General features: G+C 26.7%; 1 protein-coding gene across 4 annotated transcripts in view; it reads right to left on the reverse strand.

Moving 5' to 3' along the window:
- LOC107450141 (liprin-alpha-1) overlaps window positions 1-12,913 on the reverse strand; it is a 65,582-nt gene that overhangs the window by 16,438 nt on the left and 36,231 nt on the right. For 2 of the 4 annotated variants that reach the window (XM_016065880.5, XM_016065885.4), the window contains exons 10-17: window positions 10,892-11,086; window positions 10,246-10,337; window positions 8,961-9,192; window positions 7,471-7,694; window positions 6,705-6,894; window positions 5,890-6,023; window positions 4,125-4,214; window positions 1,022-1,236 (exon numbers count right to left, since the gene is read on the reverse strand). In XM_016065880.5, coding sequence (XP_015921366.2) covers window positions 1,022-1,236; window positions 4,125-4,214; window positions 5,890-6,023; window positions 6,705-6,894; window positions 7,471-7,694; window positions 8,961-9,192; window positions 10,246-10,337; window positions 10,892-11,086 — 1,372 coding nt within the window. The remainder of the gene's footprint in view (window positions 1-1,021; window positions 1,237-4,124; window positions 4,215-5,889; window positions 6,024-6,704; window positions 6,895-7,470; window positions 7,695-8,960; window positions 9,193-10,245; window positions 10,338-10,891; window positions 11,087-12,913) is intronic. The other 2 variants (XM_016065889.4, XM_071178545.2) reach the window with 1 other exon arrangement.

The following is a 12,913-nucleotide window of genomic DNA, read 5'->3' on the forward strand; positions in this document are numbered from 1 at the left end:
TAAACTTTTCAACTTCTAATGTAAATCTAACTTATTTTGCTTATTAAAATAAACAAATTTCAAAATAATTTTAATAACACTTTAAAACTTAAGCTCAACAAAATTATGCTTTTACACGGTGAAAAAAAAGTGATTTTATTATACAAAATCAAATTTTTTCTAAAACAGTTTAAATTTTTTTAAAAGCTTTGCTTTGCCAACTAGATTTCTTTAGATTGGAGTAGATTTAGTAATTTATACTATCAAGAATATCAAATGTATAAAATACTTTTATCTTTTTTCATGATTCTTACTCTTTTAATGTTATTACTTACATTTTATTTTCAATAAGTTTTTACAGAAACAATGTTTTTCTAACAGACAATTTACGGTAAAAAAAAGAAAGTAGAATTAGAAAATGATGTAATAACACAATATTAGTTCATATTGAAACTTGATAAAGATTTGGAACATAAAGCTGGCTAAGGCCTAATAAAAGCTCATGTCTCATTTTCTTCAATAAATTTAAAACATATACATTTGGTTCTTGGGACCTTTTTGTATCAAGTAGTTTAAATTCTGACACTGAAAAATGTGCAATAAGATGCCCAGAAGAAATATCTGTTTCTATGAATTTAAACAATGAGTTTCCTGATTATAAATGTTAAGGAAACTAGAAATAATGTTAAAAGTGCTATTCAAGTAAAACTGAAAGTTCAAATTATATCGATGTATCATTAAAGCCAATTTAGAATTTTATTCTTTATGTTACCCCACTGTTTCGGTTAACTGCGTCTACTTACTATATGTAATTACAATTTTTATTTAAAATAAGATTTATGAATCACAAACATGTTATAGCTTAAAAAGTTAAAAAAATATTTGTGGAAGTCTTTCTACTGAGCATATTTTTACTAGATATGCTCATTTTTATTAATGTATAGTTATTCCAGATTTGGTAAAAAAATATAAAATGCTTGGACTTTGGCAACATATAATTTAATTGCAAAAGCCTTTTAATTTCATAACATAAGATACAAACCTGGTGAAGTAACACCATAACCTTCTTTGATCTTGACTTTATCCTTCTTACTGCTGAAGAGGCGTCCAAAAGAAGACTTGATACCTTTTTTTCTTTGTGGCGTCCTATTCAAAGAATCCTCAGATGTAGAACTATGAGAGGAGGAAGGGGAACTATGGGAGGTTCCATCAAGCATTAACCGGGATTGAGATATTTCAGGAACCAAATCGGGATAACTAAAGGAGGGGAATAAGAAGCAGTGTGCCTTAAAGGATGCATTCTAAAGCTAATGACAAGGCAACATAAATAACAAACAAGCAAACAATAGAAGCCATGTGCATCTATGATGTAACAAAAAATTTAAATAAGCTAGTTTTAATTAGTAAAAACATGTTAATATTGAAAAAGCAATGACACACGCTTATTGCAAAAAACAAAATACAACATGCCAAAATATAATTGCTGCTAAAGGCTCTTAACATACTTTCTAATGGATCAGCCATTTTTATTGAATTAGTAGTAAATTAAAGTCAAACATATTGTACAGCAAGTAATTTGTAAACTAAGTAAGCAATGAATTAAATGAATGGGAAGGAAAATTATTAATTATGATTCTTAAGTCTTTAACTTTAATATACAAATTCTGGTACTAAGATAAATTATACACCAGTAAAGAAATCATGCATGAAAAAAATCTTAACAAATTGTTTTAACCTTATATCATTAAAGATTAATGATTTAATTATTTTTATGTTGCATACATTAACATAAAATTGTATTCACAATTATTACTTGAGAAAAATATCCTATTTAACAGCAAATTAAGAAGCTACTAATCAGATTTTTATTTTTCATTGAACAATAAATTTTTCTAAATACAGAAAGGAATAATTAATAGTCTTTCTAAAAAATAAAAGTTACTTCAAAGGTTATAAATAAAAAAAAATATAATTTTAAAAGTATGATAAATGTACTTTTTAACAGTTGTTTTAGATAACAATTCGTAATTTCTAATCTTTTTACAATTTTAAAATACTTATACATAAAAAAAAAACACATATATATAACCAGATTGGAAAATTTAATAGTTTTGGATTTCAATTCAGAAATTTCTTTATAAATGCTATTAAGTAACTCAAAATCTACATCTCTTAATCAAAATCTAGTATACTATTGTTCAATCAGCAGATTATTTATATAAAATTGTCATGGAGTGCTTGCAACATACGACTAAGTTTTTATCTTACTGCCCCTTTGAGTTTTCTTCACCACCGCCATTAAACAGAGAATATCTGCTTTATGACTGGTCAGAAATAGTTCTATCAAACTCAGTCTTCAAAGTCAAATTATCGTGCTGGTTGCGTGACATGAAACATTCGCATCGTAACAGTCATCAGGGAACAGACATTTTTCGAATAAATCTAGGGGAAACCAGTAGTTTGATAATATTGCATCTAGTTGTTTCTCATTGAAGTTTTATCTCCAATTAGTTTCCCCTATAGAAGAATTTTCTAAAATAATTTATGAAAAAAGGATTAAAAACTCTGAGGGTAAGGAGAGGATGCAGTAAGCTGCTTAAAGATGCTATAATCTCTTTCCTATTACCTAATCTCTTACTATCAAGGGTGCCACTCTAAAAAAATTTCAAGACTGAACTTATATTTTGACCAAATAATACTATCTAGCGTTGTTTACCAAACTTTTATAAATTTATAGCTCACTGACACCAAAATTTACCTTTCCTTGATAATAGCCTACATATTAAATCAATCATTTGATTATTTTTTCTAAAATTTTTTTTCTCATTATTTTAGGTTTTTTTACCAAAAAAAAAAAAAAAAAAAAAAAAAAACAGTTAACCTTGTATATTTTTTTACAACTATTGCTGAACAACCTGAAACCATTCATATCTCTATTTTTCACTTTACCGTTACTTACTTTTTGTTTTAGCACTATAATTTCTCTCCTTTTTAAAAAAATAATCTGGATTTAACTTTGGCCAGCCTGACAATAGGTTAGGGTGGGGGAAGCAAACTCCAGCAGATTTAGATTCAGCAATAGTACAAATTTAATTACACAAAGTTCAACCAATCCAATTTGTCAAGACTTTAAGAATAAGATTTAGTGAAGCTGACAAAAAGAAGATAAATAAAAGTCCTGACATATCATTACCATATCATATGTTTTCATTAAGATATAATATTACTTTTTTATTTTGACCAAAATAATTTTTAAATTTGTAATGAGAAAAAAAAAAGGAAATTTAATTGATAGAATTTATTAGTCCATTGATTTTTCTCAAGACTGATTTCAGTCCCCAGGACTGAAGAGTGGCACCCATGCTTAGTATTAAGAAAAAAATTAAATTTAAATATTTTACCAGCCGTTTTATTTATTATTTTAAATTAACACAACATGTATTACGGACAGTTATAATGGAGGCATTTACTTCAACAATTTACTAGCTGATAAAAAACACTGTTTACTATTAATTAACTTTATAATTTGGAAAATAAGAGACCTGCAGCAGCATTGATATAATTTTTAAAAAGAGAATCAATTTTAATATAACGCATTATAATATTATGCATTACCTCAATTTAATTTTTCAATTAGGCAAAATAAATTTCTTAATTTTTTCAAAATAAATTTTTTATTTTAATAGCAACATTTTGTTTCTTCATCATGAAAAATATGATACATACATTATTTTCTCATAATATTTATATAAATATTATGATAAAAAGAATTTTGTTATGGATAGGATAATTAGTTTTCAATTTAAATTCTGACAATTTTTGTACGAAAATAAATCTGGGATATTTGTCTTAAATAAATTACAAAAAAAAAAAACCATTATTTGATTTTAAGAGATAGATAAATCATATTAACAATATCTTATATTACAATCACTGCAAATAATTTCTTTTTAATAAACAAATGTTTTAAGTAAGAGTATTTTAATTTATTTCTTTTTAGTAACAACACATTTATAATTTCTGCATGCAATAAATGTAACATAAAAATCGCAAAAAATTCTAATGGCAATATTCACAATTAGAGCTTATGAATACATCTAAAACACAAAGACTTAAGGGGTGAATAGTAAGAATAAAGAGGGTACCCAAGGAACATATCTTGAGACGAAAAAGGCATGGGGGATGACATGGACGATATACCAAGAGAAGACTGTGGAATGTTATAACCAACGCTTCTAAAAATGGTTGAGTAAAGCATTAGAGTTTAAAGCAGCAAATGATGAAAGCAATATAACAAGAGCAAAAATTATTTTTACATTAAAATGTTATATCTATTTATTAGTAATAGTGTTATGACAGAAAGGCAGTTTTTGTTAAGCATTGAATATTAGAACAGGAATAAGAAATTAATTTTTACATTAGGAAGACATGCATGTTTTATTTACAAATACAGATTTGTGTTTTTTAGGTTCATTAATGATTTTCATGCAATATGTTTAAAACCAAGTGAAAAGATATAAAACCGAGTGGAAATATATTTAATACTATTAAATAATGCAAGATTTTAAATAATTCAAGTATTTAAAGAATTGTTTAGAAACTAATTTAATATATGTGACCAATCATTCGCCTTATTGGCTACAAATTAAAGATTGGCTTATTATTATATTTCTGTTATTTATGTCAAACAATTACAGGAGCTTGAGGAAAATACTCTTAAATTCTTATTAACATATACAAGCGATATAAACAATTGTAATTTTTGCCTGAAGAAATCAAAGTGCTACAGTGGCATCCAAACTTTGCGAAGTTGGCTCAAGTTAGTTCATTTGATGAATATGAATCATTTTAAGTAATATTAATACAATGTAGAAGTTTACATACTGAAAGATACACTTGATCAATATGTTTGTTTTTAAAATATGATTAGGCAAAATAAAGAAGTAAAAAAATAAATTAAAGAAATAAATACCAATAGAATCAATACAACACAGATGAAAAGAGCCATGAGGGAAATAATTTGAATTGAAAAAACTCCTTATTAATATCATATACAATACAAATGTGATTTAGAAATACAGTAGAGCGCCGATAATTGGAACGTTGTTTGAAATATAGTTTAAATGATTTTTTATGCACTAACTTTCCTTCACATTTTTACCATGTTTAGGAATATTTTAGCACTATCTAAAATAACTCTGTTTAAAAGTTTTTTTTTTTTCAATTTTATATTTATATTTTTTCAATTTTATACAAATATTTTTTATTTTTTTTAAAAAACTTTTTTTCCATTTTGAATTTTATTTATCATATCATATTTCAGCTTTTTATGATTTTTTTTGTCAATTACTGATTTTACCACATTTTTCTGTATTTTCCATTGCAAAAGAAATTCAGCAAAAACTTTTGTTTCAAAGAAGTTGCTCTTTTTCAAGCAGCCATTTTCCCTTATTCTTTTTAAATAAATCAATTGAACTGGATCAACATCATTTTGACGTTCTAGCCAATTCATTGCTATATCTAATGCATTGAAAATGTCCACTATCTTGAACTTGATCACCTACTTCTCCCTCTTCGCCTGTGGAGTTCCAAATTTCACTCGAAATTTCGGCAACAAATTCATCATTTAAAATTTGAAATCCTGGGACGTTTTCAGTGTCTCCTATTTCTTCTACTACATAACCTGGCATATTATTATCCGGAAGATCTACTGGTTCAGAAATTTAGAAAAATTTTTGATAAGTTAAAAAGTATTCTAAACTTTAAAAAAAAAAAAAACGAATTCGGATAATTGGACATTCGGATAATCGGCGCTCTACTGTAGTAGCAATTTTTTAAAAAAAGCGTAAATTTCTTTTTAAAGAGAAACAATTGTAATTTTAGAATTGATAATTAATACACTAAATTTACCTTCGCAATTCTTCAGAACTTTCTGCCAATGCTCTAGCTACTCTTTCCAGTCGTACAGAACGAGGTGTAGGAGGACTAGGATCTCTTCTTAATATTAACCTATTATCTTCTTTACCATCCATCTGACTAATTGGCTAAACAATAATTTCAAACATTTAGTGTTGAGTTTTATAATAACAAGAGTGAATATTTATTCAAACCTAATTAAATATAGCTAGTAAATAAAATATCAGTTGGCAAAATGATTGACTTGCCATCCATTGGAAAACAATTTTCTTATTTTCAATAAGGTGACAAATAGTTTCCTTACAAAGAACATTTTTGAAAGAGGAAAATTTTCTATTAACCAAAGCAACTTAGGAATCAATGAAAAAAACTATCTTCAAAAATATATTGTAGACATAATTATTTTCAATTTTTTTCCAATATTTATTAATAATATTATGAATATCATTATTATTATAATAATATAAATAATAATATTAATAATTTTTTTAATATTTATTTACCATTGTACACTCAAGTTACAGATTATTAGATGAAAATAAAAAATTAATTACGAATATAAGCAAAAGAATTCCACAATAATTTTTTTTTTTAGAAATTAATTACAATTATCAATAGAATAGAAGACACATATATAATTCCTCAATTCTTTAAAGAACTATTTATTTTTCCAAGTCTTTAACTAAATGAAATAGTCATAACACAGCTATAGACCAGGTGTTGGCTAACATTTTGGATATAAAAAATCATATTTAATTCCAATAGAAACTGCTCAATATTTTTCACAATGATAACTTAACAGTGCTTACAGGATATTTTTGTACATAGTCTCTTTGAGGACTGTGATGTGATTTGGGAGTAGATCTACCACTTTGTGGGGGAGAACTTCTTTCAAATGATCGTCCTCTAGCTAATAGGCTAATAGTTTCTATACTTCCTACCCTTGACTCAAGCTCTTCAGCTCTCTGTTCTGTTGTATGCTTTTCTTCTTGTATTAGCCTAAAAACATTTCAAATACAGTAAACTAGTACTTAGTTAAAACAAGAGGTAAACACTTAATGCCCATAAAAATCTAATAAGGTTGATTTTCACAACCATTGACTGTAAAATAAATAAAATAAAAATACTAAATGAATATTGCTACATAAAGTAAAAACAATATTATGATTAGATTAAATGTGTGGATAAAATCAAAAATAAATTGGGAATACATCAGTTATGCCCATTTAAATAAAAGTTATAGCCTTAATACAAAACATAAAATTTTTAATAAAAGAAATTGACCAATCTTTTATTTACAGGGGGGGGGGGGGAGATGATGGAAATAAAGCCCATCGGCTTTTTCTTTATTTCTATGAATTAAAAGAATGAGTATTAAAATAATAAGAAAACACTGAATTTATATTTTGAATAAGAGATTTATTTTTTAAATTTCCTATTTATAATATTAGTTCCCAAGTAAAGCAATAAATAGTTAATATGATAGAGAGAAGACACAAACTATTTTAATCTTATAGTACAAAAAAAAAAAAAAAAAAAAAAAATTCCAGCGTAATTAAACAACTAAATAAATACCTAATTTCATTATTTATGGCATCTAGCTGCTCCTGCAACATAAGAGCTAATGTTTGAGCATCAGTATGAGCTGATGGTGAAAGCATATCCATGGATTCAAATATACTCTCATTATCATCAGTTTGACTACATTCTGTATCACTAGCATCAAAGGCATGTTGGACATTAGCTAAAACTTGAGCTTGCTCCATTTTTTCCCACTCTTGCTCATTTAGAGTCTGAACCTGCAGATAAATTTTTGTAAAATTATTTCACTAAATATAAACTGCATAAATTACTACTTTTTTAAATAAATAAACCAGTGACTCTTAAAAAATAAATATGAAAAGCAAAAAAGATCTATCTCAATTTATCCTAGCTATTTACATGTATTTTTACAACATAATACAAAACTGATTAAAAAGTATGCTTAAGTAAAAGTCTTTTATAACAAAATAAGTAATAGTATCTAATGATGAGAGAAAATAGTAATATCTCCAGAATTGCTAGTTTATCATCTTCGTTATTTAAATAACTTACAAATGCCAATAAAGATAAAATTGCATACAGTAATTTATTAGGGAGTTTACATACTTTAGATTATTCAAAATCTAAAATTTAAGTTTTAAATAGATGTAAACTAGTTTAGAAATAAATTAAACAAAATAAACATTAAAAAAATAAAAAGTTCAAAGTTGCATAAAAATAGACTAGTCCATCTAATGACAAAGCAATTATCTATTGTCACCTTCGAATAGACATTTGCTTTTCCAGTAATTGATAGTTAAAAAGATATTTATATGCAAGAGATTAAAAATAATTCATTAATTGGCATTAGAGGGCAGAAATTACAATTTAAACCATGAAAAACCAACATACTGAAATGCAAGGAATCACTAACAAAGATGGAACTGAAATCATCAAAATTTGTCTGATTGTTGGAGGAAACAGGAGAAATTAAATGAGTTGGAAGGCGTGTAATAGAAACATATTCAAATTATATTAGGGGATCAGACTGGTTTTCATGTTCATTATGGTTATGTATGAGCTTTTCTCACCAGTGATTCAACAGATTTTCAACACCATTTTTGTTTCCCAATTGCAACGCTAATGTCTAGAGATTTTTTTGCAAGGGTTATAATACAGTAGGGAACCGATTATCCGGAACGATCGGGACCATCGCTACAAAAAGCCTTGTTAAACCCAACTAAAAAAAAAAAAAAAAAAAAAAAAAAAAAAAAAAAAAAAAAAAAGAAAAAGATTTTTGGATATAATCTTAAAAAGAAAAAACGATGAAGTAATACACTAATGATTATTTCCAAAATGATGGTAAGAAAGAAAAATCTTAGGAGGTTTTTTTTTTTTTTTTATTTTTTTAAAAAAATGGAGGGAAAATTTATCGAATTTTGTTCTGGTTTTTCGGTTTTCTGATTTCCGGATAACGGGTTCTGTACTGTACTATATGTAAAAGCCATGATTATAGAATATTTAAACCTGTATGAAGCCCTTACTTTGGTAGCGTCTTCTTCTAAAGCAGCTTGCCTGCCTCTCTGTAATCTTCGGTTAATAGAAGCATTTGGTGAAATGTAATCAATACCACTGACTATATGAAATGCATCAGAAGTATCAATAGCAGGAGTTCTGTTGGGAGATATGGTACTTGTGACAATGGCAGCTGGAGACAGAGCTGTGCGTGTTGGGAATTGAGGAGATGTTTGTGGAAGAACACGAGTAGAGCTCAACCTAAACGAATAAAAAACCACATTTAATGAAAAGCTTTAAATTTAGATACAGATCAAACAATATAAATTTGTTTTACTTTTTTATATTTCAACAACAACGAAAGGGAAAAAAAAGAGACTTATAGATTAGGTAATTTATTTCATAAAAAAAAAAGAAAAAAGATTCCAATACTTAATGAAACTCAAGAATTCTTGAATTCAAGAATTTCCCTAAAATATACAATATTACACTGAAGTTTTATTTATTTTAACTTTTTCTTCAGGCATTACAGCCGGTAATCGGTCAAGGCCGTCTCAGCCAGTTTATCCCATCTCGATCTATTTGATGGTATATTTCTAAATCGATTGACTCCCAAGTTCTTTAACCACTTCTCTACTCTATCTAACCATCTTGTTCTAGGTTTTCATACATTTTAACTCTTTGTTTCTTAAAATATTGTGAAAAATCACATAGAATAATTTTTCTTAAATATCGTTTAGTACTGATGCTTACATTTTTTTAAAAACTACTTTGGCTGTCGCAGTTTTCTTGACTGCTCTCTATGTGAATAAAAATAGTTTATAATAAACTATTTTTAGTCAACAAAAAGAGTTTTGAATGGTTTAGGTTTAGTTCACAAATTCTTTTAACAAAAAGGATAAAATCAGAAAAATAAGTTTTAGCAAAATATTAATTTTTATTTAATAATTTTTAAATTTTTTTTTATTTTTAAATAGAGTATATAAAATGTTCAGGTAAAAAAAAAAAAAATCTAGTTTTCATTTTAGTATTTAAGCATTTTGCTAAAAAATGTTACAAAATAAAATAATAATAAATGTGCTATCCAATTTCAACAGAAAAAATATGTCATCAGAAATTATGGGTAAAACCATTTATTACTTGTTCTTTACCACCATTCATTAAAGATGTAAACTCTCCTGAAATAGTTAAATAATTGCCATTTAGTATTTATTGAATACAAATAGGCAAGGAAATAACTTTGAAGTTAGAATACCCAAGTTAGTTATATAGTTTACAAACACTTTAGGGTAAAAATGTAGAATTTTTACAAACCTTGCCAGGCTTTCAGCTTTAAATGCTTGATGATCACGCCTCAGGTTTTCCATTTCAATTTTTATTTTTCCTAATTCACTCAAAATCTTATCCTGTAAAAATAACATGTTAATAAAAGGAATAAAATGTTTTACAAACACAAATGATATAGATTGTAGATTAAAAATAATTATAGCGTACAAAACAGGAATCTATTTATAATGCACTAACTCATTAAAAAAATATTAATGTAACTTTCATAACAAATAAAATAAAAAATGTTCTAATCTACAAAAAGCATTAATATAAGAATGGAAAGAATATGAGAGATAGATTAAAAATGATTGAATCAGAAAAAAATTCTTATAGCTATCAGATATTTAAAGTGGTTAATACTTGGAACTAAAGTAATATTGCAAAAAGTCTTGGAAAAAAAAAAGTTCAAGTGAATCAGCTGGAATGTAATAGAAACCGATGTATTTCACCTTAGAGTCGAGTTAAATATATTAAAGCTTAAATTTAATTACTTTTTCGTTGTGATAATTTTTTAATTAATTCTTCATTCTATCAACAGAAAGTAGAAAAAAAAACTACAGTAAGCACACAATCATTTTATTCATTGTGTGCTTACTATAGTATTTTAGTACTAATTTGAATAATTTCTCACTTTTTCAATTGAAGTATCTTCTAACAATTTTCTTGTCCTTTCAAGCTCTTGAGCTAATGAATTTTTTTCTTCTAAAGCATGCATTCGCTCTTTCAAGTGAAGTTGAAGACGTTCATTGGATTCAGCTAATAATTTATCTACAGTAGATGATAATCTTTGGTTATGTTCCTCATTCATTTTTTCACGTTGTCTTGACTGAAAAAACAAATTATAGTATAGATTAAGGGAATTAACTGGAATAAGAGACATTATTATTACTTAAAGAATATTTACTGAAAATTTATCTGACACAATTTAAAAATAGAAGATAAATTTTGAGAAAATTATTTATGTAAAAATCAATTTTTAAATCAGCATCTATTTATCTCACTGTGAATTTAAAAATGAGCAATTACAAATCTTACATTACAAAATACATCTTCAAAAAAATTCCTACATAACAAAAGTTTCATTCAGAAATTTTAAAATTGTTTATAACTTTACTCAGGGTTCATGCTCTACTTTAGAAATAAAATTCAAGTACTTTTCAAGGACTTTTTAAGACTTATTATAAAATTCTCAAGGACTTAAATTTTAGTAAAAGATAGACTAAAATTTTACATTTTAAACTAAAATGTTTTGATGATAATAGTTAGTTGGTGATAAATGTTAGATGATAATAGCAGTACTGAAAAATAAGACTTCCATTGCTCTCTTGATTTCGGAAAGTGATCTAAGTATAAAAAAAGCAAGAGTGATTGGCATCAAGTCAAGAATAAAATTCATGATTCATAAAAACGTCAGATTTGAATTTTGCACAAGGCCTATTTTAGCTAGGTATAAAACCTCTGAATAAGCAAAAATTCGGGCAGGACGGTTATACTATAATACTATGATATGTTCTATATAATACTGTGATATTAATTAGATATTTAAAAACATCTCTGCCGGGAGATTTGTATTTAATATTTAAAGTGGCAGAAGCATTTAGACAGTGAAATTTGTTCTTATATATATTTTTGAAATTCTGACCACTTTTCTATTAAAGAAAATTAATCAATTATTGGATATTGCGGCTTAATTATCATTTTAAATTTATTACGGGTCAACCATTTTAAATTGAATCAGTTGCCAACTTTCACCTCAATATCTTCTGATAGATTCTTACTAACAATTTTGGTCACTTTTACTGTTTTAATTAACCACTCATACTTGAATTAATTTTTTTTCAGTAGCATCGATCATACGCACTTGACATGGTCACATGAACACGAATCGCAATGAGTAGTTGTCAAATAGAGTATAAATACGAAAATCGATGTTTGATATTACAACATCGATGCAAAATGCGTGAATACGAATAGCGACATTGGACTTTAAGCTTGCGGAAAACTAATCGCGATATTGGGGTTTAAAAATGCTTAAGCACAAATCGCGATATTAGATTTTTAAATTGCTTTAATGGGAATTGCAAGTACAATTTTTGAATCACGCGAAAACGAATCGCAACACCTAGCTTTTAAATCAGTTTAATACGAAGATCGATGAATGATATTAAAATTGCCTGAATAAGAATCGAGATTTTGTCAGAATCTGGTGCAGTTCCCAATATTTAAAATTCCTAAAATCAGCCAAACATACATAAAATCCTAAAATCAAACAGTACGTGTCATCATCTGAAAGGCGGGAAAGTCATTCTCAAACACTTACGTGCGTCAAAAAGTTAAACACAGAAATGCTGGAAATAGGGCTGTTTTCCTGAGTTTTCGATACTTTTCAAGGTCATTTTGAATTTTTCAAGGATTTAATATCATTTTCAAGTACTTCTAGGGGCCCTTGAAAATCAAAATGAAATTCAAGTACTTTTCAAGGCCGCGGGAACCCTGCTTACTGTGATTATTTTCAGAATACTTTTTGAAATCATTAAGCAAAAATTATTCTTTGATCACTAATTAAAATTTTTCTGGTAAGGAGATCTATGCTGAAGTTTTTTCATACAAGTGAATCATTATGCTGTACTGTTAATATGTATATACTAAATTT

This window comes from Parasteatoda tepidariorum, chromosome 6, assembly GCF_982258835.1.
Source record: "Parasteatoda tepidariorum strain Cologne lab strain chromosome 6, Ptep-v5.0, whole genome shotgun sequence".
In the NCBI taxonomy this organism is placed as follows: domain Eukaryota; kingdom Metazoa; phylum Arthropoda; class Arachnida; order Araneae; family Theridiidae; genus Parasteatoda; species Parasteatoda tepidariorum.